General features: G+C 37.5%; 1 protein-coding gene across 2 annotated transcripts in view; it reads right to left on the bottom strand.

Moving 5' to 3' along the window:
• EPB41L4A (erythrocyte membrane protein band 4.1 like 4A) overlaps positions 1-22,472 on the bottom strand; it is a 442,728-nt gene that overhangs the window by 232,941 nt on the left and 187,315 nt on the right. For both annotated transcript variants that reach the window (XM_054688039.1, XM_054688040.1), the window contains exons 3-4: positions 20,664-20,715; positions 9,530-9,608 (exon numbers count right to left, since the gene is read on the bottom strand). In XM_054688039.1, the coding sequence (XP_054544014.1) occupies positions 9,530-9,608; positions 20,664-20,715 (131 nt within the window). The remainder of the gene's footprint in view (positions 1-9,529; positions 9,609-20,663; positions 20,716-22,472) is intronic.

Below are 22,472 nucleotides of genomic sequence, written 5' to 3'. Positions count from 1 at the left end.
GCAATGTTTTATAATTTTCCTTATATTGGTCTTTCACCTCCTTTGTCAGCTTTTTTCCCCCCAGATATTTAAATTTTTTTTGGCTCTGAGTTTGTCTCATAAGGCTTTTATTATGTTAGGATATGATCCTTTTATTCTACTGTTTCAAGGGCTTTCATCACAAATCAATGATGAACTTTATCAAATGCTTTTTTGGCATCTATTGACATGATCATATTATTTTTATCTTTCTTTTTGTTGATGTGGTGAATTATGTTGATTGATGTTTGGATGTTGAACCATCCTTGTGTCCCTGGATTAAATCCAATTTCATCATGGTGTATAAACCTTTTAATGCATTGTTGGATTTGGTTTAGTAAGATTTTATTAAAGATTTTAGCATCTGTGTTCACTGTGGATATTGGGCTACAGCTTTCTTTCTTTGTATTGTCTGTTTGGTTTTGGTATTAGTGTGATGCTAACCTCGAAATATAGTGGAAAGAATTTCTTATTTCTGAAATTTTTGAAAGTGTTTTAGCAGTATAGGTATTACTCCATCTTTAGGCATTTAGAAAACCTTATGAAATCTTCTGGTCCTGGGATTTTTTTTTTTTTGGTAGAATTTTGATTACTATTTAAATACCCTTTCTTGTAATTGTTTTGTTTACATTTTCTATTCCCTATTGAGCCTGGGGTGATTGTATAATTATTCTAAGAATTTGTCAGTCTAATCTATATTGCTTGTTTGTTTGTTTGATTGTTTGTTTGTGATTACATGCGTGTAAATGTTGATAGTAATCTCTTAGTAACCCCTGGATTTGTGTCATATGTTTATAATTCCTCTTCTTCCATTATAATGATCCTATTTATTTAAATTTTTCCCCTCTTTTTCTTTGTGAGTATAGCTAGAGGTATGTCTATTTTGTTTAGTTTTTCAATGAACCAGCCTTTATAGTTCATTGATATTTTGGACAATCTTTTTCACTTCTATTTCACTTATTTCTGCTCTATTTTTTTTATCCCTTCCTTTCCCACCCCCTTCCCCAGTTCTTCTTATTTTAGTTCCTTGAGATGACAGATCAGGTTGTTTGGGTTCTTTCTTGTTTCTGTATGTGGGCTGGCATATACTTTCCTCTTACTACTGCTTTCGCTGTGCCCCATACACTCTGGTAGATTGTGCCCTCGCCATTATTTGTCTCAGGGTATTTTTGAATTTCTTCTTTGAGCTCCTCATCAACCAAGTGGTCTTCTAGTAGTGTACTGTTCAGTCTCCACATCTTAGAGGAATTCCTTGCTTTGTTTTTGTAGTCAATTTTACTCTGATACCTTTATGGTCTTGTTGATGTTTGCAGTGTGACCCAGGATGTTTTCTACCCTGGATAATCATGCAAGTGCACTTGAGAAAAGTGTGTATTTACTTTTTGTGGGATGCAGTATCTTATAAATGTCAGTTAGGACCATGTGGACCAGTTAGGATCATTGCTAGAGGAAATTGTATCCTTGTTGGTTTTCTGTCTTGCTGATGTCTATTGGTAAAAGTAGGATGTTGAAATCTCCTACCACATATGTATTTTCTCTAATGTTTGTTTCAGATTCAATAGTAACTGTCTAATGTATTTGAGTGTTCCTTCATTTGGTGGGTATACAGTTATAAGTACTATGTCTTCCTGGTGTATTCTTCCCTTGATCATAATACAGTATGATTAAAACTCAGATGAGGAAAAGACTGCTATAAGACCATTCTTCTCTTGTCACCATTTTTTTTGCTGGAAGTCTATTATATTTGATATAAGTATGGCTGTTCCTGCCTTCTTCTACATCTGCCTTTAGCATTGTTTTCCATCTTTATATTTGTCTTTGGAACTTAGGTAAGTTTCCTGGAGCTGCAGAAGATTGGATTTTGTTTTTTAATCCAACAAGATGCTCTGTGACTTTTTCATGGTGCAGTCCATCAATGCTTAAAGTGATTATTGATAAGTAGGAGTCTATTGCCATTTTGTTCATAGCTTTATGGTTATATTTAATTACTTATTCAGTTCTTTGTGTTCATTCCTCTCATGTTTAAATACAAAAGTTCTGGGCCTCCCTGGTGGCACAGGGGTTAAAGACAGCACTATCAAGTAATTCGCAGTCACTGCAGCACAAGTTTAATCCTACACCAGCCAGGGAGCAACACACATGGCTCAGCAGACCTCTCCTGTCTCGCCCACTGCTCTCCTCAGCAGCATATTTCAGTAAATCTGCCTGTTCTGCTCCCCACTCTCACTGGTTAATCCTCTCAATCCACATACCCCCCCACACACACACACCTCTGGCCTGTACCACAGTTCTTATAAGCATAAGTAAAATAAATTCTTAAAAAAAATAAATATAAAAGTTCCTTTGAATATTTCTTGAGGGGAGGCATTAATGTTCACAAATTTCTAAAGCTATTCTTTGTTTGACAAGGTTCTTATTTCTCCCTCAAATAGGAAGGAGAACTTTACAGGATAACGTATTCTTGGCTGTAATTTATTCTCATGGAGTATTTTGAATATGTCACTTCATTCTCTTCTTGCCCATAGTGTTTCTTCAGAGAAGTCTGATTTTAGACTAATTAGTGTCTTTATAGGCTATCTGTTTAGCCCCTGTCTTCAGCTACTTTATTTTTCCTTTGTCTTGGACCCCTAGAAGTTTTACTACTATGTGTCCTACTGTAGGTTTTCTTTTATTTTGGTAGTTTGGTGTTCTTTAAGCTTCTGTATTTGTGTGTTCATTTCTGTCTTCAAGTTTGGGAAGTTCTCTTCAATTATTTACTTCTGTAGTTTTTCAGTTCCCTCCTCTCTTTCTCTTCTCCTTCTGAGTTTTCTATGATTCTCAAATTCCATTTTCCTATGGCGCCAAATAATTCTTTTTTTTTTTTTAACACATTTTTTTTTATTTATAGAGGCATGTTTTTATTTATTTATTTGTTTGTTTGTTTGTTTGTTTTGTTTATACATGCACTGGGTACAGTCAGAAGCGCGGGAGGGCGAGAGAATTCACCAGAGCCAGAGCGGGGAGCAGAGCAGGCAGAAGGACCGAAGTACACTGCTGAGGGGAGCAGCGGGCGGCAGGAGAGGTCTGTGCACCATGTGGGACCCTCCTCTGATGGCCGGGGAGCAGCCGGGGATCGAACCGCTGCACCGCAGAGGTCACCGGCAGCTTCGCAACCCAGCGCTCAACCGCTGCGCCACCGGGGAGGCCCACGCCAAATAATTCTTAAAGTGCTTTTTCATTCTTTTTCCTTTGTATCTTGGTTCTTTTCACACCTGCATATTCAAAACTGGTGGTTCTTTCTTTTATGTGGTCTATTCCATTTCCATGGCTTTGTCCTGAATTTTTACCTCTTACATTGGTCATTTTTACATACTGCAGTTCTATTATTTTCTTATTTCTCATGCAGTTCAGTTAATTTCTTATTTAAAGTTTCAGTCTTGATCAACTATTTGATTATATTTCATATAGCAGTCTTTTCCTCATATGAGTTTTCTTGTCTATCTCTGAGCTTTCTGAATTTTCTCTTTATTGTTTTAGTTTTTAATTCTTTTTCTGATAGGGAAAAAAAGACCTTCCTTGTCTGTGTTGTTGGGTTCTGTGGATTGGTTTTCTTTCTGTGGTATATTGTTCCCCTAGGGACTTACTTGACCATTTTTCCTTTTCCTTCTTCCTGTTGTTTGCTTTTGGATTTGTTCTGTTTCAGTGGTGTTTCTTTTGATGTGGGTCTTCCTCTTCTAGTATTCTGGGCATTTACTAGGTGGTAGGTACAGTATCTTGTGACTTTCCTGCTTTCCTGGAGCAGATCCTAGCATATGGCATGGTTGCAGAGTGGCTGGTCTGGTGGGCCGATGGGTGGGACCTATAAGCTATTTTTTTTAAAGATTTATTTATTTTTATTTATTTATGCAAGCACTGGGTACAGTCAGAAGCGCGGGAGGGTGAGAGAATTCACCAGAGCCAGAGCGGGGAGCAGAGCAGGCAGAAGGACCGAGGTACATTGCTGAGGGGAGCAGCGGGCGGCAGAAGAGGTCTGCGCGCCATGTGGGACCCTCCTCCGGTGGCCGGGGAGCAGCCAGGGATGGAACCTGCACTGCAGAAGCTGCGGGCAGATTCGCAACCCAGCGCTCAACCGATGCGCCACCGGGGAGGCCCCCCTATAAGCTATTTTTAATTAAGAATATGATTAACCTTCACACAGCAAAAATATCATTAGGTTTTTTATAAGACAAATTTATGATACAGTAAAATCTTTTTTTTATATGTTAAACAAATAATTAACTTTCTCAGGACCTATTTAACGTTATCTAATTTATTTTATATACTTTATGGGACTTAGAGTACAATTTTATTATTTTATTTAAACTACAGATGTAGGGCCTCCACTGGTGGCGCAGCAGTTGAGTGCCTGGCTGCGAAGCTGCCTGCAGCCTCTGCAGCACCGGTTTGATCCCCGGCCACCGGCGAGGGTCCCACATGGCACGACAGACCTCTCCTGCCATGCCTGCTGCTCCCCTCAGCAGTGTATTTCGTCAGTCTGCCTGTTCTGTTCCCCGCTCTGGCTCTGGTGAATTCTCTCACCCTCCCATGTTTCTGACTGTACCCAGTGCTTGTATAAATAAATAAATAAATCTTTAAAAAAACAAACTACAGATGTAGGGTTTCTGGGTCTTTCCTTCCATGTCACACTGATTAAGACTGATTGAATACTTGTTTATATCTGATTCGAATTTGGATGAAAGCATATCCCAGTGTGCCTAGGACAGCTATAGTTTAGGTTTATTAATGACTTTCCTCATCAGGATTTGCACAAGAAATTATATTGTGAATCTAGTTATACTGGAGAAAAAGGTGTTGATTAAAAATAATCTACTTAACAAAGAAGCTTTCTAGAACACATTCCAGTGCAAAGCAAATGTTTCATAAATCAACTATTGGTTATCTTTTCATGTAAATTAAAATGCTAGCCTGCATATACACTGTCTCCAGAGTTAGACTGTGAGGCCTGTGAGTGAAGTGATTATCTTCCACACCAGTAGACATAAGGGAGGAGCTTCCAATACTGGCCTCATAGTTTTTCATTTATCTGATGTTCACTGAAAAATGTTAAATAGACATCAAAGATTTATACTTTCTGAGGAACATTAGCAACTGAGCATTTACAGGCAAGAATAGTGGCTAAGGAGAAGGTTTGCTTCAATAGGGGACAGAGACACCCTTGTCAGGAACCCGAATTGAAGGTCACCATGAAATCTATGGCCAAAGGCAGCCAGGAATACCCACACCAAAAAGCCTAAAGTGCACCTTTCAAAGAGACTCTGATAATAAAACTGAAAGACGTGGGGACAATCAGAAGCTTGACTGCTGGTGCCAGCTGAATATCACACTGAATTGTCTAAGAGGAGAATGCCTAACTACATTACATGGAAGATGGGGTTGTTGGACTCTTTTCTGCATCCCATAGAAAGTTCACAGCATTTGTTAGGAGCCCTAACCAGTTTGGATAAAACTAAAATGTTAGGGTCAGAAATATTTAAATAATAACATAATATTGAATACAAGTAAAAGTAGAAAAGTAATAGAGGAACACCCACTAATTCTCAGAAGAAATTAACACAAAGATGATTGGGAATAACACACTTTTGCCTCAAAGTTTTTAAAACTGATGATTACGCAGCAATAATATCATTACATTTCACGATCCTTTAAAGGTCACATTTCTTTTGCATCTGCATTGGAACAATCCCTTGCCTCAGCCTCAACTCTGATGTATTAAGAACGTGTTATCTTCACTGAGAGAAGGAGACAGAGACTCATGAAGTAACTGTGTAACTGAAGGTGACTCATTAACAAAGAAGCTCAAATACACGTATCTTCAAGAGAGAAGAATACAGGTTTCCATAAAAAAAGAATTGATGAATTTAATGCCAACTTGTAACAAAATACTGTAAATATTACAAAAAACAAATATCTGTTTTCAGAAACTAAAAAGTGTTCATTATGAATAAGTCATTTGTATCTAAGATTTTCATTTCTAGAAATAGTTTCTATATACTTAAAAGTTCAAGAATTTTTAAAATTTTTTTAAAAGCTTTATTTTATTTATACAAGAAATGGGGTACAGGCCAGATGCGCGGTAGGGTAAGAGGATTCACCAGAGACAGAGCAGAGAACAGAATAGGCAGACTGACAAAATACACTGCTGAGGGGAGCAGCAGACGAGACAGGAGAGGTCTGTTTGCCATGTGGGTTGCCATGTGGGGAGGCCAGAGGAAATCGAACTGGCACTGCCAAGGCTGCGGACAGCTTCACAGCGCTGAGCTCAACCGCCTGCCCCACCAGAGAGGCCCCAAAAGTTCAAGAAAATTTTAATAAACTACTGCCTGACATCTCAGGAATGTTATTCAAGGGTGGAGCTTAGGATTTATAACCTTGGAATCACCCAATTTTGTTTATATCAGAAAAATATTTTAGAGTACACAGAAAGTACTTCAAGTTGAAATGATTATACTTTTTCTTAATCTGGAACTTTATTTTCCTGTCTATCCCATTCACCTCTTGTTTTTACATTCTGGAATAGCCCATCTAGTATGAATATATATGTACATGAGAAGATTCACTGTACCATTATTATAAGTTTGTTTGTTTTGTTTTTCTTTTTAAGAAACATGATGGAACAATCTTCCAAAGGACTGAATCTTTATACACATTCACCTTGAAAATGCTGGCCTAAAGAATATTTTTCATGTTACAGCATATATTTCAAGGATTGGGATTTTTGTTTCAGTTTTTGCTTTTGCCAAAAGATCTCATGCAATTTACTCCCTTTTACATGTCCATTATGCCTGTAGACTTAACATATTTAATGACAAAAATCAGTGACTTATCTTCAGGACATAGTAAGTATAAGTATATAATGATACCACATTAAAAGCACATTAAATTCACTTAAATTCAACTTTTTTAAGTTTCAGCAAAAAATTCATTATTGTAAATCATGCCATTAACCAAAAGCAAACTATATTATCTTGTTCTTAACTACATCATCTGGCTTAATACTTAAAAAAAACTGGCTTATGGGCCTCCCCGGTGGCGCAGCGGTTGAGCGCTGGGTTGCAAAGCTGCCCGCGGCCTCTGGGCGCCGGTTCGATCCCCGGCTGCTCCCCGGTCACCCAAGGAGGGTCCCACATGGCGCGCGGACCTCTCCTGCCGCCCACTGCTCCCCTCAGCAGTGTACTTCAGTCCTCCTGCCTGCTCTGCTCCCCGCTCTGGCTCTGGTGAATTCTCTCGCCCTCCCGCGCTTCTGACTGTACCCAGTGCATGTATAAACAAAACGAACAAACAAATAAATAAATAAAAACATGCCTCTATTTAAAAAAAAAAAAAAAAAAAAAAAAACTGGCTTATAATTAACCCTATAATATACCATATATACTATAGGGTTGTACTTTATAAACATTGATTAAAGTATCATTTGGAATCTAATCCTCATTAAGGATGTAACTCTGCTGAACTGTGAGAGCAAAGGACAGTATGAAATAGCAAATGCTAACATTTATTGAGCACTTGCCATGAATCAACAAAACCAAATATAAGAGCTCTAAAATTTATTTTACTCCACTTAATGCTTAAAAAAACCTCATGAGGGCCTCCCCAGTGGCGCAGTGGTTGAGCGCTGGGTTGCGAAGCTGCCCGCAGCCTCTGCAGCGCCGGTTCGATCCCCGGCTGCTCCCCGGCCACCAGAGGAGGGTCCCACATGGCGCGCAGACCTCTCCTGCCGCCCGCTGCTCCCCTCAGCAGTGTACTTTGGTCCTTCTGCCTGCTCTGCTCCCCGCTCTGGCTCTGGTGAATTCTCTCACCCTCCCGCACTTCTGACTGTACCCAGTGCATGTATAAACAAAACAAATAAATAAATAAATAAAACACGCCTCTATTTAAAAAAAAAAAAAAAAACCTCATGAGACAGGTACAACTACAATTTTACAGCTGAGGAAACTGAGGCACAGAGAGATTACTGAAAACCTCAAGTTAAAAGACATTCATGCATTTCAATAAAATGTTGTTCCCCTGCAATTCCCTAATGAGTTACAGATATAAACGTATTTTATAGCATTTTGACTCAGTTTTTCCATGATTCCAAGACTCAGAAATCCCTTTTGACTGAAAAGCAAAGACTATTCATGAAATTCTAATGTAAATATAATCCCCTCTCCTCATCATCTTCCCAACACAATGGCATTCTCTCATAAAGGTATACTTAGAGAAAGCTTAAATGGACAGCCCTGCTTTGCAAAGTGCTCACAAACAATATGGTGATGGAAGATGTGAATACAGACATCAGCTCATTTCTAAAAATGGAGCCTAATTAAGGAACTCAGAAAGGGATGGGAAAGGTCCAGTTAGCCCACCTTTCTCTCACTCTTTCATTTGCCATTCAGAATAGAGACAAAAGGAAGTCTAAAGAGAAAGACAAAAGAATGAACTAGAAACAAAGCCACAGACTGCCTTAGGTATCAAATATATAATTTCCAATTTCTTGTAACAATGCACTAAACTTGAGTCAATGGATTCACCAGGAAAACTAACTGCTTAATTTAGCAGCAGTACTTTTGTTTTTGCTTACCATGTGCAATCAAGTCACTAGTGGAAAAAGTGAAAACATAACACTATTGTTTGGTCTTTAGAAGCTACTTTCAAATGGAGATATGGAATATTTCACAATACCAGTTGAAAATTCTCCCTTAACTAAAAATATTTCATAACAAAAGTAACTACATTATGAACATTGATTTTTCCTCTCTCTAAATACTAAATGGAATTATCTTCATTCTTAAAGAGATATGAATAGTTAATATGTAGACTACAAACAACTAGAGAAACACTGAATTAATTTTTTTTATATATGAAAATTGAGCATAAAATATTCTTTCTTTAGGCAATGTATACACCTACTTTCAGATTACTACAAAAGTGAAATGCATCAGGCCTCCCCAGTGGCGCAGCAGTTGAGCCGCTAGGTTGCGAAGCTGCCCGCAGCCTCTGCAACACCAGTTCAATCCCTGGCCACCGGGTGAGGGCCCCACATGGCGTGCAGACCTCTCCTGCCACCCACTGCTCCCCTCAGCAGTGTACTTCGTCATTCTGCCTGTTCTGCTCTCTGCTCTGGCTCTAGTGAATTCTCTCACCCTCCCGTACCTTTGACTGTACCTAGTGCTTATATAAATAAATAAATAAATCTTTCAAAAAAAAAAAAGGGAAATGCATCTTTCATGATAGTTTCAAAAATATCCCATCATGGCAGATAACAAAACCTGTTATCTTGCTACCCAGGTTTACACCATTATTGAAACCCATTTGTCCTCAGATATTGATCTGACTCATGTGCTACTAGTTTAAATTGAACTCTCACAGAAGATACATTACAAAATACAGGTAAATACACATTCAATTGACCCCAATTTTAATTTTCTTTACATAAAGTTTTTTTGTGTATGTCATATATGTATGTGGTTCAAAATCCAAGTCAATGCCATACCTGGTTATTTCTTCCTTAAGCTTACATGGATCTTCAGCATAGAATTTTATACCAAAGTACAAAGTGTATGGGGGGCCAGCTAAAACAAGAAAGAGAAATTAAATATCACATTATAAATTAGTCAAAGCAATTGTGTAATACTACTCAAGCATTAAAAATCAAATTCACCAAAAAAATTTACAAACCATTCATTAGATTAGAAACATGTAATGAATTCATACAACTCAACAGCAAAACAACAAAAACAAAAACAAGTAATACAATTAAAAAATGTTCAGAGATGGGGGGCCTCCCTGGTGGTGCAAGGGGTTAAGACAAGGCCTATGAAGCTATCCGCAGCCACTGAAACAGGAGCTCTATCCCAGCCAGGGAGCTACCCACATGCAGCAGACATCTCCTTACTCACCCGCTGCTCCCCTCAGCAGTGTATTTCAGTCAATCCGCCTGTTCTGCTCCACACTCTGTCTCTGGTGGATCCTCACCCCCCACACTGCTGTTCTGTACCCCAGTTCTTATACGCATAAATAAATAAATCTTTAAAAAGTTAAAAATTAAATTAAGTTCAGAGAATATGAATAGACATTTTTCCAAAGATGATGAGTTTTCCAACCATGAGAGATGTGCAACATCACAGATCCGGGAAATGCAAATCACAATGAGATATTGCCCTCATACCTACATGAATGTCTATGATCAAACAGCAAAAGACTACAAGTATTGTCAAGGATGGTGTGGAAAAAACTTTTGCACATTGTCGGTGGGGTTATAAATTGATACAGACATTAAAGAAAACAGTATGGCTGTTCCTCAAAAAATTAAAAATAAAAATATTCAGTGAGTCAGGAATGCCACTATCAGTTATATACCCAAAGGAAATGAATCAAGATCTCAATGAAGTATCTCCACTCTCAGGATCACTGCAGCATTTCTCATATTAGGCAAGACATGAAATAATCTAACAGTCCACTAACATGAGTGGATAAAGAAAATGTGGGGAATAAGTATACACACACAATACATCATTATTCAGCATAATGAAGAAAACAACTCTGTCATTTGCAACAACATGGATGAACCTGAAAGACATTATGTTGGGTAAAATATTCCATCATTAAAAGACAAACTTTTCTGATATCTCTTATATGTGTAATCTAAAATAGGCACATTCATAGATGTAGAAAGTAGGATGGTAGTTGCCAGAAGTTGGGCAGGGAAAGATGGGAGATACTGGTTAAAGGGGACAAAGGCTTCAGTTAAGTAAGATGAATAGAGTACGGTGACAATAGTTAACAATACTATATTGTATACTTGAAATTTTCTCAGATCAAGCTTAAATCTGACTGCACACACACATGATAACTATCTAGAGGTGATAGATAAGTAATTTAGCTTGATTGTGGTGACCTTTTCAGAATGAATACATATATCAAAACATCAAATTGTGCATCTTAAATATATACAATTAATTGTTGTGTGGCAAAGATATCTCGAGGGACAGACTTAGGTGGGATCAGAAGACGTACCTTTATTTTGCTCCCAGGAGGATACTCTGAAGTTAAACAGATGAATACCACATCCAGTGGGTCCCAGAAATATGGCCCAAACTGGAGTAAAACTCAGACATCAAAGACAAGCACAGATTGTACCAGAAGGACACTCAGAAGATTTATGCTTCACTAAACAAGAAGTGGATGGGGCCTCCCCGGTGGCGCAGCGGTTGAGCGCTGGGTTGCGAAGCTGCCCCCGGCCTCTGCAGCGCCGGTTCGATCCCCGGCTGCTCCCCGGCCACCGGAGGAGGGTCCCACATGGCGTGCAGACCTCTCCTGCCGCCCGCTGCTCCCCTCAGCAGTGTACTTCGGTCCTTCTGCCTGCTCTGCTCCCCGCTCTGGCTCTGGTGAATTCTCTCACCCTCCCGCGCTTCTGACTGTACCCAGTGCATGTATAAACAAAACAAAAACAAAACAAACAAATAAAGAAAGAAAGAAAGAAAAATATGCCTCTATAAAAAAAAAAAAAAAAAAAAAAAAAAAAAAAAAAAAAACAAGAAGTGGATGGAGAGAAATGCATGGTCTGTGGTGGGGAGGCTATCATACAAATTGTGGTACTGAGGTTTAACCAGTAGTCCTAGGAAGGGGGGAGTTGAGCAATGTGGAGGTACACATCATTCACTGAGAGGAAATCATGGAGAGGAGCTGGGGTACTACCAGTAGATTAGGTCCTCAGTAAAGAGAACAAGTGTTTCCCTCCTCAGAAATGATACTTATCTCACGAAGTACAATAAAAGTGTGCAGATGACAGAGACTCAGGTGTTAAAACACAAGGAGAGAAACTGATGGTGCCACAAAAGTGAGCTTCACCACCCACCAGCACATTTGCTTCATGACTAGATCCCTCCAAAGCCCTCTTCTACCCTGCAACACAGCATCTACATGAGATCAGCTTTGTAAATACATGGAAGCTGGAAAAGGCCAAAAATCTAAAAGCAAAGTACCACCTGCTAAAAACAGTAAAACAAATTTCTGTTACTTCTACAAACACCTAAAAAAAAAAAAAAAAGTGAAATCTAAAGCAGCAAACGGCTAGACAACAAAATACAACCATGGCACCTCAAGACTTCAGATGCGTATGTCATAACAAGGGGAGAACAACTCCAGAATCCAATCACAAAGACATGAAGGCTTTTATCTTCTCATCAGGCAAAGCTCAAAATTCCAATGATAAAGAAATTCAAAGAAATGTAAGAAAATGCAGAAGAGCAAATCAAAGTGATACAAGAAAACTTAGAATATCTAATCAAAGAGATTCAAAGACATTCAGAAAAATAAATGAACAACCTAATTAACAAAAACTAGAATTGAAGGTTTAGGTAAGAATATGACAGATGGCCTCCCTGGTGGCGCTGTGGGCTGAGCGCAGTGCTGTCCGTAGACTCTGTAGCACAGGTTTAATTCCTGGCAGGCCAGGGAGATACCCACCTGGCATGGCAGACCTCTCCTATCTTGCCCACTGTTCCCCTCAGCAGTGCTCTCAGTCCGTCTGCCTGTTCTGCTCCCTGCTCTTTCTCTGGTGAATCCGCTCACCCCAGCTCTTGTATAAATAAAATAATTTTTTAAATATTTATTTATTTATGCATACAAGATGTGGGGCACAGGCCAGAGATGCAGGGGGTGAGCGGATTCACCAGAGACAGAGTAAAGAACAGAACAGGCAGTCTGAACAAAATATACTGCTGAAGGGAGCAGCAGATGAGACAGTTGAGGTCTGCCTTGCCATGTGGGTTGCTTCCTAGCCAGTCAAGGATTGTGCTGCAGAGGCTGTGGATTGCTTCATAGTGTGGTGCTTAATTTTAACCACTTAAAAAAAAAAAAAGAGATCCATGATGAAAAAAAATTAATAAAGGAGAGGGGAAACAAATATTGTTTTAAAAAGGAACAGATATAAAAAATAAATGAAGAATGAGGTAAAAATATAAAATAATAAATAAAATTTTAATAAAATTAAAAAAAATTGTAGAGAAAGCTACAGAAGGAGAGTAGACCAAATGGAAGATCAAATAAATGACCTAGAAAATATTAACACACAAATAGGCCAGGTGAAAGATGAAAGTTAAAGAGAAATACAAAGGAGTGTAGCCTTTTGAAAATATCTTTAGAGTAAGAAATCAAGAAAACAATTCCATTTACTATTAAATCAAAAAGAATTAAATACCTACAAATAAACTTGACAAAGGAGGTAAAGGATCTGGACAACAAAAATTATAGATATTGTTGAAAGAAATAGAAAACACAAGGAAATGGGAAGACAGAATGCAATCTCATAAAAGTTTCAATGGCATTTTTCAAAGGAACAGAATATACATTACTAAAATTTTATGGAATCACAAAAAAACCCAAATGGCTAAAGACAAAAAAAAAATGTCATTTTTCACACTCCCAGATTTCAAACTAGCATACAAAGCTAACAGTATGGTATTGGAATAAAAATTGACACACAGACCAAAGAATAGATTTGATAGTCAAGAAATAAAACCATCCTTATAAGGACAATTCATCTATAATAAAGGAGTCAAGAGCACATTGGAGAAAGAAAGTCTCCTCACAAGTGGGTGCTAGGGAAACTAGACAACTACAAAGAATGAAATGCAAAGAATAAAACTAGTCCACACCAGGTATAAAAATTAACTCAAAGTGGATTATACTTGGATTAAAGACCTCAAATCATAAAATACAGAGAAGAAAACAAACAAACATTCCATGGCATTGGCTTCATAGGTATCTTCGGGAATTTGGCTCCAATAACAATGGAAACAAAAGCAAAATAAACAAATGGGGCTTCATAAAACCAAAACATTTCTTCACAGAAAAAGAAACTATCATTAAAATTAATGACACCCTACGAAATGGGAGAAAATGTATTTGCACATAATACATCTGACCAGGGCCTGATATCCAATATCTAATATCTACAAAGAATTCATACAATTCAGCAGAAATAACAAAACCAATCAATAAATGGGGAGAAGAGCCACACAAACTTCTTCGAAGACATACAGATGGTCAACAGGCACATGAAAATATACTCATCATCATTTATCATGAGGAATTGCATATCAAAATCACAACACGATACATTTCAAACTTATGAGAATGGCCCATATCAAAAAAGACCAGAAACAAGTGCGGGCAAGGATGTGGAGAAAAAGGAATGCTTGTACACTAAATGAGAATGTAGACTGGTCTACCCCTGAGGAAACAGTATGGAATTTTCTCAAAATATTTAAAAAAAAAAAAAGTTCTACCATATGATTCAGCAATTCCACTCCAAGGTATCTACCCAAAGGATGCAAAAATACTAATTCCAAGGGCTATATATATATGCATTCCTATGTTCATTGCAGCACTAGTTGCAGCAGCCAAATTATGGTAACTATTGATGTGCCCAAGTGCAGATAAATGGATTAAGAAGATGTGTGTATATCTATATCTATATCTATATAGATATAGATATATAATTCACACACACAACGAAATATTACAGAGTTACAAAAACTATGAACTCGTGCCATTTGCAACAACATGGATGGCACTGGAACAGATAATTATAAGCAAGACAAATCAGAGGGAGAAAGACAAATACCAGGTGGCATCACTCATGTGGAATACAGAGAAAAATAAAACAAGTGGGGAGACAAAACCGAGCCAAAAATAAAACCTAGAAGTCTGACTGCAGAATTAGTGTTACTAGAGGAAGAGACTGGAGAGCACAGAGTGAAGGACCATGGGTGCCTTGGTGGTAGATGTGGTGTGGTAACATACATCTGAAGGATATGAACCTGTACCTCTGACTCATGTAAGTGCTGTAAATAATTTTTATCTCAATAAAAATAATATTTCCATAAATTTGTTTTAAAAATTATAACAAGAGTTTCTAAAGACATAAGGAAACATAAAATGATAAAAGCAGGTTGAGAACTGTGTAATAGTAGGACTGCCACTATGCAGGCATCTGTGTATGCCTGGGTCTGTGTTCAGAAGCATGAGAAAAAGGACAGGCTCAAAAATATGCCACAATGTTGCTGGTTCTGTCACTGGTTAAGTGAGGTTGTTTGCAATTTTTATTTATTAGCTACAGTTTCTCATACTGAAGATTAAGGTACTGTAAGTGCAGAATACATATCTGCAAAAAGCTGGAGAGGGGGAGCTTAGCAAAGAGTACATATTTAAGTCAGTCACAGGACAGGTATTTACAGTAGCATGTAATCACTTAATCAGGCAGAAAAAGAACTGGATGTACTATGGGAAAAGCTCACCAATTTATATTCCTGAGTCAAGAAATATGATCCCCCATTTTTTCCCCTAGAAGGATACACACAAAGTTACTGACAATGGCAAAACCAGGGAGTAGAATGAACACTTTCTTCCCCCCCACAGATTTATTAATTTATAATTGACAAATACCATGATAAGATTATTTTAAATATTTTAATATATTCAAAGTGTGCCAAGTGATGATTTGATACACTTATACATTGTGAAAGGATTCTCTCATTGAGTTAATTAACACATCCATCATTTTGTATTTACCCTTTTTTTAATTAAAGATTTATTTTTTATTTATACAAGAGCCAGGGTAGAGGCCAGATGTGCAGGAGGGTGAGAGGATTCACCAGAGACAGACTGGGGAACAGAACAGGCAGACTGACGAAATACACTGCTGAGGGGAGCAGCGGGCGAGACAGGAGAGGTCTGCTCGCCATGTGGGTTGCTCCAAGGCCAGCAGGGATCGAACCGGCACTGCAGAGGTTGCAGACAGCTTCACAACACTGCACTCAACTGCCTGCGCCACCAGGGAGGCCCTCACAGTTACCCTTTTTGGTATGAGAGTATTTAAACCCTGCTCTCCGCAAGTGGCAAATTAGTACTTTCTTTTCTTTTTTTTTTAAAGATTTATTTATTTTTATACAGAGCTGGGGTACAGGCCAGAGGTGCGGGAGGGTGAGAGGATTCACCAGGGACAACGTGGGGAACAGAGCAGGCAGACTGACTGATATACACTGCTGAGGGGAGCAGCGGTTAACACAGGAGAGGTCTGCTGTGCCATGTGGGATTCTTGTGGGCCGACGGGATTTAACCCACACTGCAGAGGACAGCTTCACAGAGCTGTGCTCAACCCACTGCACCACAGGGGAGGCCCAGCAAATTAGAACTTTCTTGCTATGTAAATCTCTTAACTTTCTAACAAAAAAAAAAAAAAAAAATTCAGTGAGGTTATGTGATGGGATTGGGATGTTTGTTTCATTCTTAAACCTTTCTGAATCTAAGAAAATGTTCTTACATACATTAGAAGACGTTTATCATCTCAATCATTTACTACATACAGCAGACATAGGTCTACAAATACAATATATAGTAAAATCAGAAGGAAAGCCTGGAATTATACCTACTTGAGCAAATATAACTAAACACATTTTGCAAGAAGACAGGAGCTCTCTTTGGGTGACAAACATATTACATTGTACTTTTACTAGAAATATTTCTATTTCAGAAGGTATGAATCTAACCTCACTGTTTGTAAAATACCATACTTGTGAGCAGTGCAGTAGTAAGTCTGTCTGAAAAGCATTTGTCATTTGCTGCACCAACTGGTCATGGATTAAAATTTCTCTGTGAAAGTTTTCTCTCACAAATAATAAAGAAAAGACATGAAGCACATAAATAAAAGCTCCTCAATAAAACTATTTCACATAAATGAAGCACCTCAATAAGACTATTTCCAGTGACATGCTGTGAGCCCAAGTCTCTGATACAGTCCAAAGGACAAGTAAACCCAATTGTTCTATTTTCTTTTTTTTTCCTGTTTTCATTTTGAATAAAATAAAGCTATTTGATAAAGTTAAAATTTCAAATTTTGGGAAAAGAAATTAAATAGAATATTAAGTAATAAAATTGTAATCTGCTTTTAGTGTACGAATTAAAGTTATTTATTATTATGACGTACACATGCCATATTTACAGACTCCCAAAGCCCTGTTTCCAGCATACAGAAGACCCGCCCTCTTCTCTCATCTCATCTGCCCCCTTCCTATATTAGGCAGGCCATAGATTAGCGCTTTTTTAAAAAGTAAATGTTAAAAGAAACTTTGTTGTAATTTCTTATTCTTAGAGCAGTTCCCATATGTTCAATTTCTATGTTTAGTTACTCTGTATGTTTGTATTCCTGACTAACATACCTCTACCCTAAACACAGGTGTCAGGGTGGCACAGACTATTAAATATCTAGAAGGGGCAGGAAGTCCACCCTCTGTTGATCAACTGTATCAGTCAAGCCTGTGTGACAGAGCAGATGAGCCCACTGGTGCCCGCAGGTCATGGGGGTTGGCTTCCAGAGAGAGGAGGAGCAGATGTATTGGACAGACTGTGTACAAGGGAGGAGGCCTTGTCCACACTCGGAGTGACTGTTATTCTCTGGAACATGGTGGATTATACACACTGATCAAGCTCAGCCATTTCAAATGTTTTTAGTGATGAGCAATCAAAAAATGTTTCAAATGTTTTTAGTGATGAGCAAACAAAAAATTGAAAACCACGTCATTAAAAATATTCAGTTTTGGCTAATTTTAAGGATTTCTGATTCATAGGGAAATAAGTCCTCCATTTCCCATTTACATATAAAAATAGCTTGTATATAAGACATCATTACCATTTGACTGCAAACGATAATGCTAAAAAATGTTCATAAACATTTAATGCTGGACAACCGCCTAGTTTCACAGGGAAGTAAAGAAAGCAGCTTGTCTAAAATTATAGAGATGAGAACCAAATTTGCTAAAACAGAGAGTTCAGTGTCTTTTGGCTACTATTCCATATAGTATATCAGAAAAAAACAAAATGATAATATCCTTAGAATAAACACACACTTTCATAAAAATCACTATGGAAATGGACATTTTGGCACAATGATATGTCTAGGCAGATATATTTTGACTTCTTAGTTTAAGACTGACTTTAAAAATTAATTCCTAAATCATTATTATATTAAATACCTGTTATTATACTAAAGCAAGTATCTTCAAGAAATTCTTATATAAAGTTAATGTTTCTCTTTAACAAAATAATATAGGAGCTAAACACTGGAAATCTTCTAATCTTTTGTGAAGAACAATTTCAAGCCTTTAATGATTATAAAGTACCTCTTCCCGTTAGCTCAAAAGTAAATCAAGACATGAGAATTTTGATGACTTACAAATATTCTGCCATTTTGACAGATATCCCTTCTGACTAATCTAGTGGAGAAGCGACAGTCATCCCATCAATGATTTTCAAAGTATTCCATGAGATGGACTAGTATTCTACAGTTACCTAGTCTTTCTATATTATATCCATATATTTATGTTACTTTTACTTCAAATTTCTGTGAGGATGACATTTAGGATAAGAAATGAACTGCATTATTACAGTATACATGTTTAAATATTTAATATCATGTAAAGAAACAGATACTTTAAATGTGCTTGGGAACATTTTATAAATGCACCTTAAATAAAATAACTTAGATTTTTCTTCATTACCTGCATAGAAATCTCAGCTATTTCTTTATCAAAAGGCTGTGAGTTTTAAAAAATAATTCCTAATTTTTTTATAATTTTGAAACTGGTATCTTTTTAAGTATTTGGTTTTAATATACAAGATAGACAATTATATTTATTGTTATACCTGAATTATTTTGGAAAAGTGCAGATTTCTAGATCTGGTGACATAAGATTTTTTTTTTTTCAGAGTATGCTTAACTTATTTTATTTTATTTTTTTAATATTTTATTTATATAATTCTTACATCATTTTTAATCTTTGCACAATGTATGCATTTTCGTTTTGGTTATATTCCCCATACAATTGCACCTCCCCCCTTATTTTGACTCTAGTCCTTCCTTTCCCCGCCCCTCCCTCCCGCCCCCCGTAGTGTGTTTCTGGTTTATAGCTGCTTGTTGATTTTGATTTTTACTTTGTATTGATTAGTCTTTTTCCTGGTCTCTTATTTAGGTTTTCTAAATTCCTGCTATGGTGACCTAAGACTTTAAAACTGCAGATCCTACCAATTTATATGAGGATACTTCAGTCACATCTAGTTACATGCAATGTCAAGTCTCCCCTTGGCCATTAGTATGCTGCTTGCTCACTGAGAAAAACAGGGAACTAGAAGTCAGAAGACTAATGTTGTGGACTTACCTCTGCTACCAACTAGCTTCTGATCCATCATGCAAGTCACAGACCTTTCCTGAATTTGAATTTACTCCTGTGTAGGCTGAACAGGCAGAACTTGATGATATTCTGCCTATTATCTAGAGGGTTCTTTCTCATACCACAGGCTACCAGTCCCTATCTCTGAAATCTGTTGCACAGTCCATCCAAAAGTCTACCGGCTAGCAGCCTTGAAAAACCCCATACATGGCTGAGCTGACTGAAGTGAGCTACTATCACACTGAGCTGATGAGACTCACCTTCCCTAGAATTTGGAATTGCAATTCAGAGACAGTTATTTAGTCTCTGCTTGCAACTAAAGCTGTAACTTGGACCCTGCAGGTCTCCACCACACACATGGCGAAGCAGAGGAAGCCAGTTCACAAAGAGAAACAAAAATGAAGCTGATGTTCAGAGAAACAGTATTAGTTGAGTTCCTGATGAGTTTTCAGCTCCTGGTGTCCACTTCCTTTGAGGTATATTTCTGCTGTTAAGGTCTGCGCAGCACCACTCAAATGAGTCAAAATACATGGGAAATACAGTCTCAGAGGTGGGTAATAAAGACCAGAACACATTAGGTCTTATTAGAAATAATCTGCCACTAAACCAAAAATGGTTTAATAAGTACAGAATTTCAATTTGGGATGATGAAAACTTTTGGAGGTAGATAGGGGTAAAGTTTACACAATAACATGAAAGTATTTAATGCCACCAAATTCGACACTCATATAAACATTTTATCTTACATGTTTTATAATAATCAGATTCATTAAAAAAACTTCTTTGCATACTTAACAAGTATGGAGTGAACACACATGCATGCACATTTATAAATAAAAACTTGGGTTATGGAAATTAAGGGTATGGAATATATCCTTAATGATAGTCTGAGTTACCCAGTAAGATTCATATTTATAAAATCAAAAGCTTTATCCTGAAAATAAACAGGTCATTTTGAAGCCACAGAAATCTTTTGGGTCACAAGGGCACTCCTTAATTAGTGACTCAGCAACTGAGATATATGACTGACAGAACCTGTTCTCACCCCAAGTAATACAAGTTCTTTAAAGGCCCAGATGTACACTTTCTCCAAATCAGTGCCTCTTTGCCTTTTCTGTTAAAAGGTAAAAATTTAAAGACAAGCAAATAGAAAAAGCACAGACAAAAGTAAAAAAAAAAGACATATCCAAGGCAAACCCAATACTGAGATCTACTCAAAGATTTCATGAACTCAAATTTCATCAGTTTGCAGAGAGCAAGCAATGCACAAATACGCATTTCCATACTCTGGTATTCTAGTACTCACCAATGTAGTCCTAAAGACTTTTACTACACCTAACTAATCATGAACATTCAATCATTTTCAAGATCCCTTAAAATTTAAAATTAAATACCTACTGTTGATCAGTTCTTTGTGTTCAGCCAGGGTTTTTGCAGGATCCAACCAATACTGTGTGAGGGAGAAAAGGGTAATTATAAAGAAATTAGTTGCTTTTCACTGTTCTTTACTTCAAGAATATTTACACAGTGTTAATTTGCATTGCATTTAAATACTTAAAGTGTTTATTATATACACACAGAAATATGTAAGAACTTTCTATGGCTAGAACATTAAAAGAAAATGATGCTGATGTTCAGAGAAGCAGTACCTGCTGGGCTCTTGGTTGAAATCTAGTAATTTTTATAAGGTCAAGATGCTTATGAGTGAATTTTGGTGTGATAACAATGATCACAGAGAATGCTCCCTTAGTCTCTTTCCAAAGTCCTGATCACAACCTTCAAAGCCATGTTTCCCCATAAAAAGCTCTCACCTTCTTTACCTCTAGTCCCATCCCTTATAGGTGTTGTTGCTAAAGTTAGAAAGAAAGCAATAAGTTAAATCAAATACTTAATGAGTACCCAAGAGAGGCAACTCAATACAGCAGCTGAGGGTCTGAGTCCCAGAACAAGCACATTTGAATTCCATCCTGGCCCCTCCACTCACACATGCCCTCAGTCATCCCTATGTAACTTGAAACAGCTTCCTGGACATCTCTAAGCCTTCCTCATAGGTTTGTAGTGAGTATTTCAAAAGTTAATTCATATAAAGTCTTCAGAATAGGCCCTGGTTCTTACTAAATATCCAAAACATGCTAGTGATGATTATGACTAAGATACAGGGTTCATTCAGGAAGTACTTTTAGTTAGTCTAAGGAGCTTGCTTATTAATTTACATCAATCTCTAATGAACAAAATTTCAGACAATGATAGAATTTTTGACCCGGGAGAGAAGTTCTGTCTTTCCCTTCAAATATCACCTTTATGCAAGTAAATCACTGAAAGAAAAAGCAACAAGCTTCAGTTTCATCTTTCCATCTACAGGGGAAACAAACAAAACACAAAAGGGCACGGGGGTTTCCCATAGAAGTTCACAGATGGAGGAATTCTAGCACCCTCTTGGGTCAGGGAACAGAGATGAGCCCTCTCCCCTACAGTCCCTACCCAATCCTGGAGGTTAACCAGATTCTGTGTTCTCATATTCCTGAATGAACAAGGGGAATTCTCACAGCAAGATAGAAGCTGGCCTACAGTGAGCCTCTTCATTCCTAGAACTATGTTTACCTTGGTGAAAATATTCGCAGTCCCCGAACACCGTGGATCAGGAATCACAGGTGTCTAAGAGTTTTTTACTCAGTCCCTGCTTTCTGCCCCTCAGCTGAGGGTAGAAATATTCGCTTGGCTATTTAACCATAGCAATAATTATAAATAGTAATTACAATATTTTATATAATACCCTACCTTTATTCCTAATATAGTAACAACTATTCATACCAAACATATGTCAGTCATTTCATTGTAAGATTTTATTACACGACTAAATCCTTTTATGTATATATAATCTTCACTATTTGCCATGTTTTTTCAACTTTTTTAAAAAAGTAACCAGTTCCAATGTTCACTGAAGCACTATTTACAATACCCAAGTTATGATAACCACCTAATTGCCCAGCAACAGATGAGTGGATTAAGAAGATGTGGTATATAATACACTATAGAATACCACTCTGATACTTAAAAAATGTTGAAATCTTGGGACAATATAGAAGAAACTGGGAGGGGAGGGGGCTTGCTCAGCAAAATATGTCAGAATGAGAAAGAAAAATACTGATGATTTCACTCATATGTGGACTATTAGAAAAAAAAGCAAAGGAACTAACAAAACAAAAC

Source organism: Talpa occidentalis, unplaced genomic scaffold (assembly GCF_014898055.3).
Source record: "Talpa occidentalis isolate TD23 unplaced genomic scaffold, MPIMG_talOcc4v2.1 talOcc4.6, whole genome shotgun sequence".
NCBI lineage: Eukaryota > Metazoa > Chordata > Mammalia > Eulipotyphla > Talpidae > Talpa > Talpa occidentalis.
The sequence above is the reverse complement of the archived record's forward strand: the minus strand, read 5'-3'. Positions and strand labels throughout refer to the sequence as shown.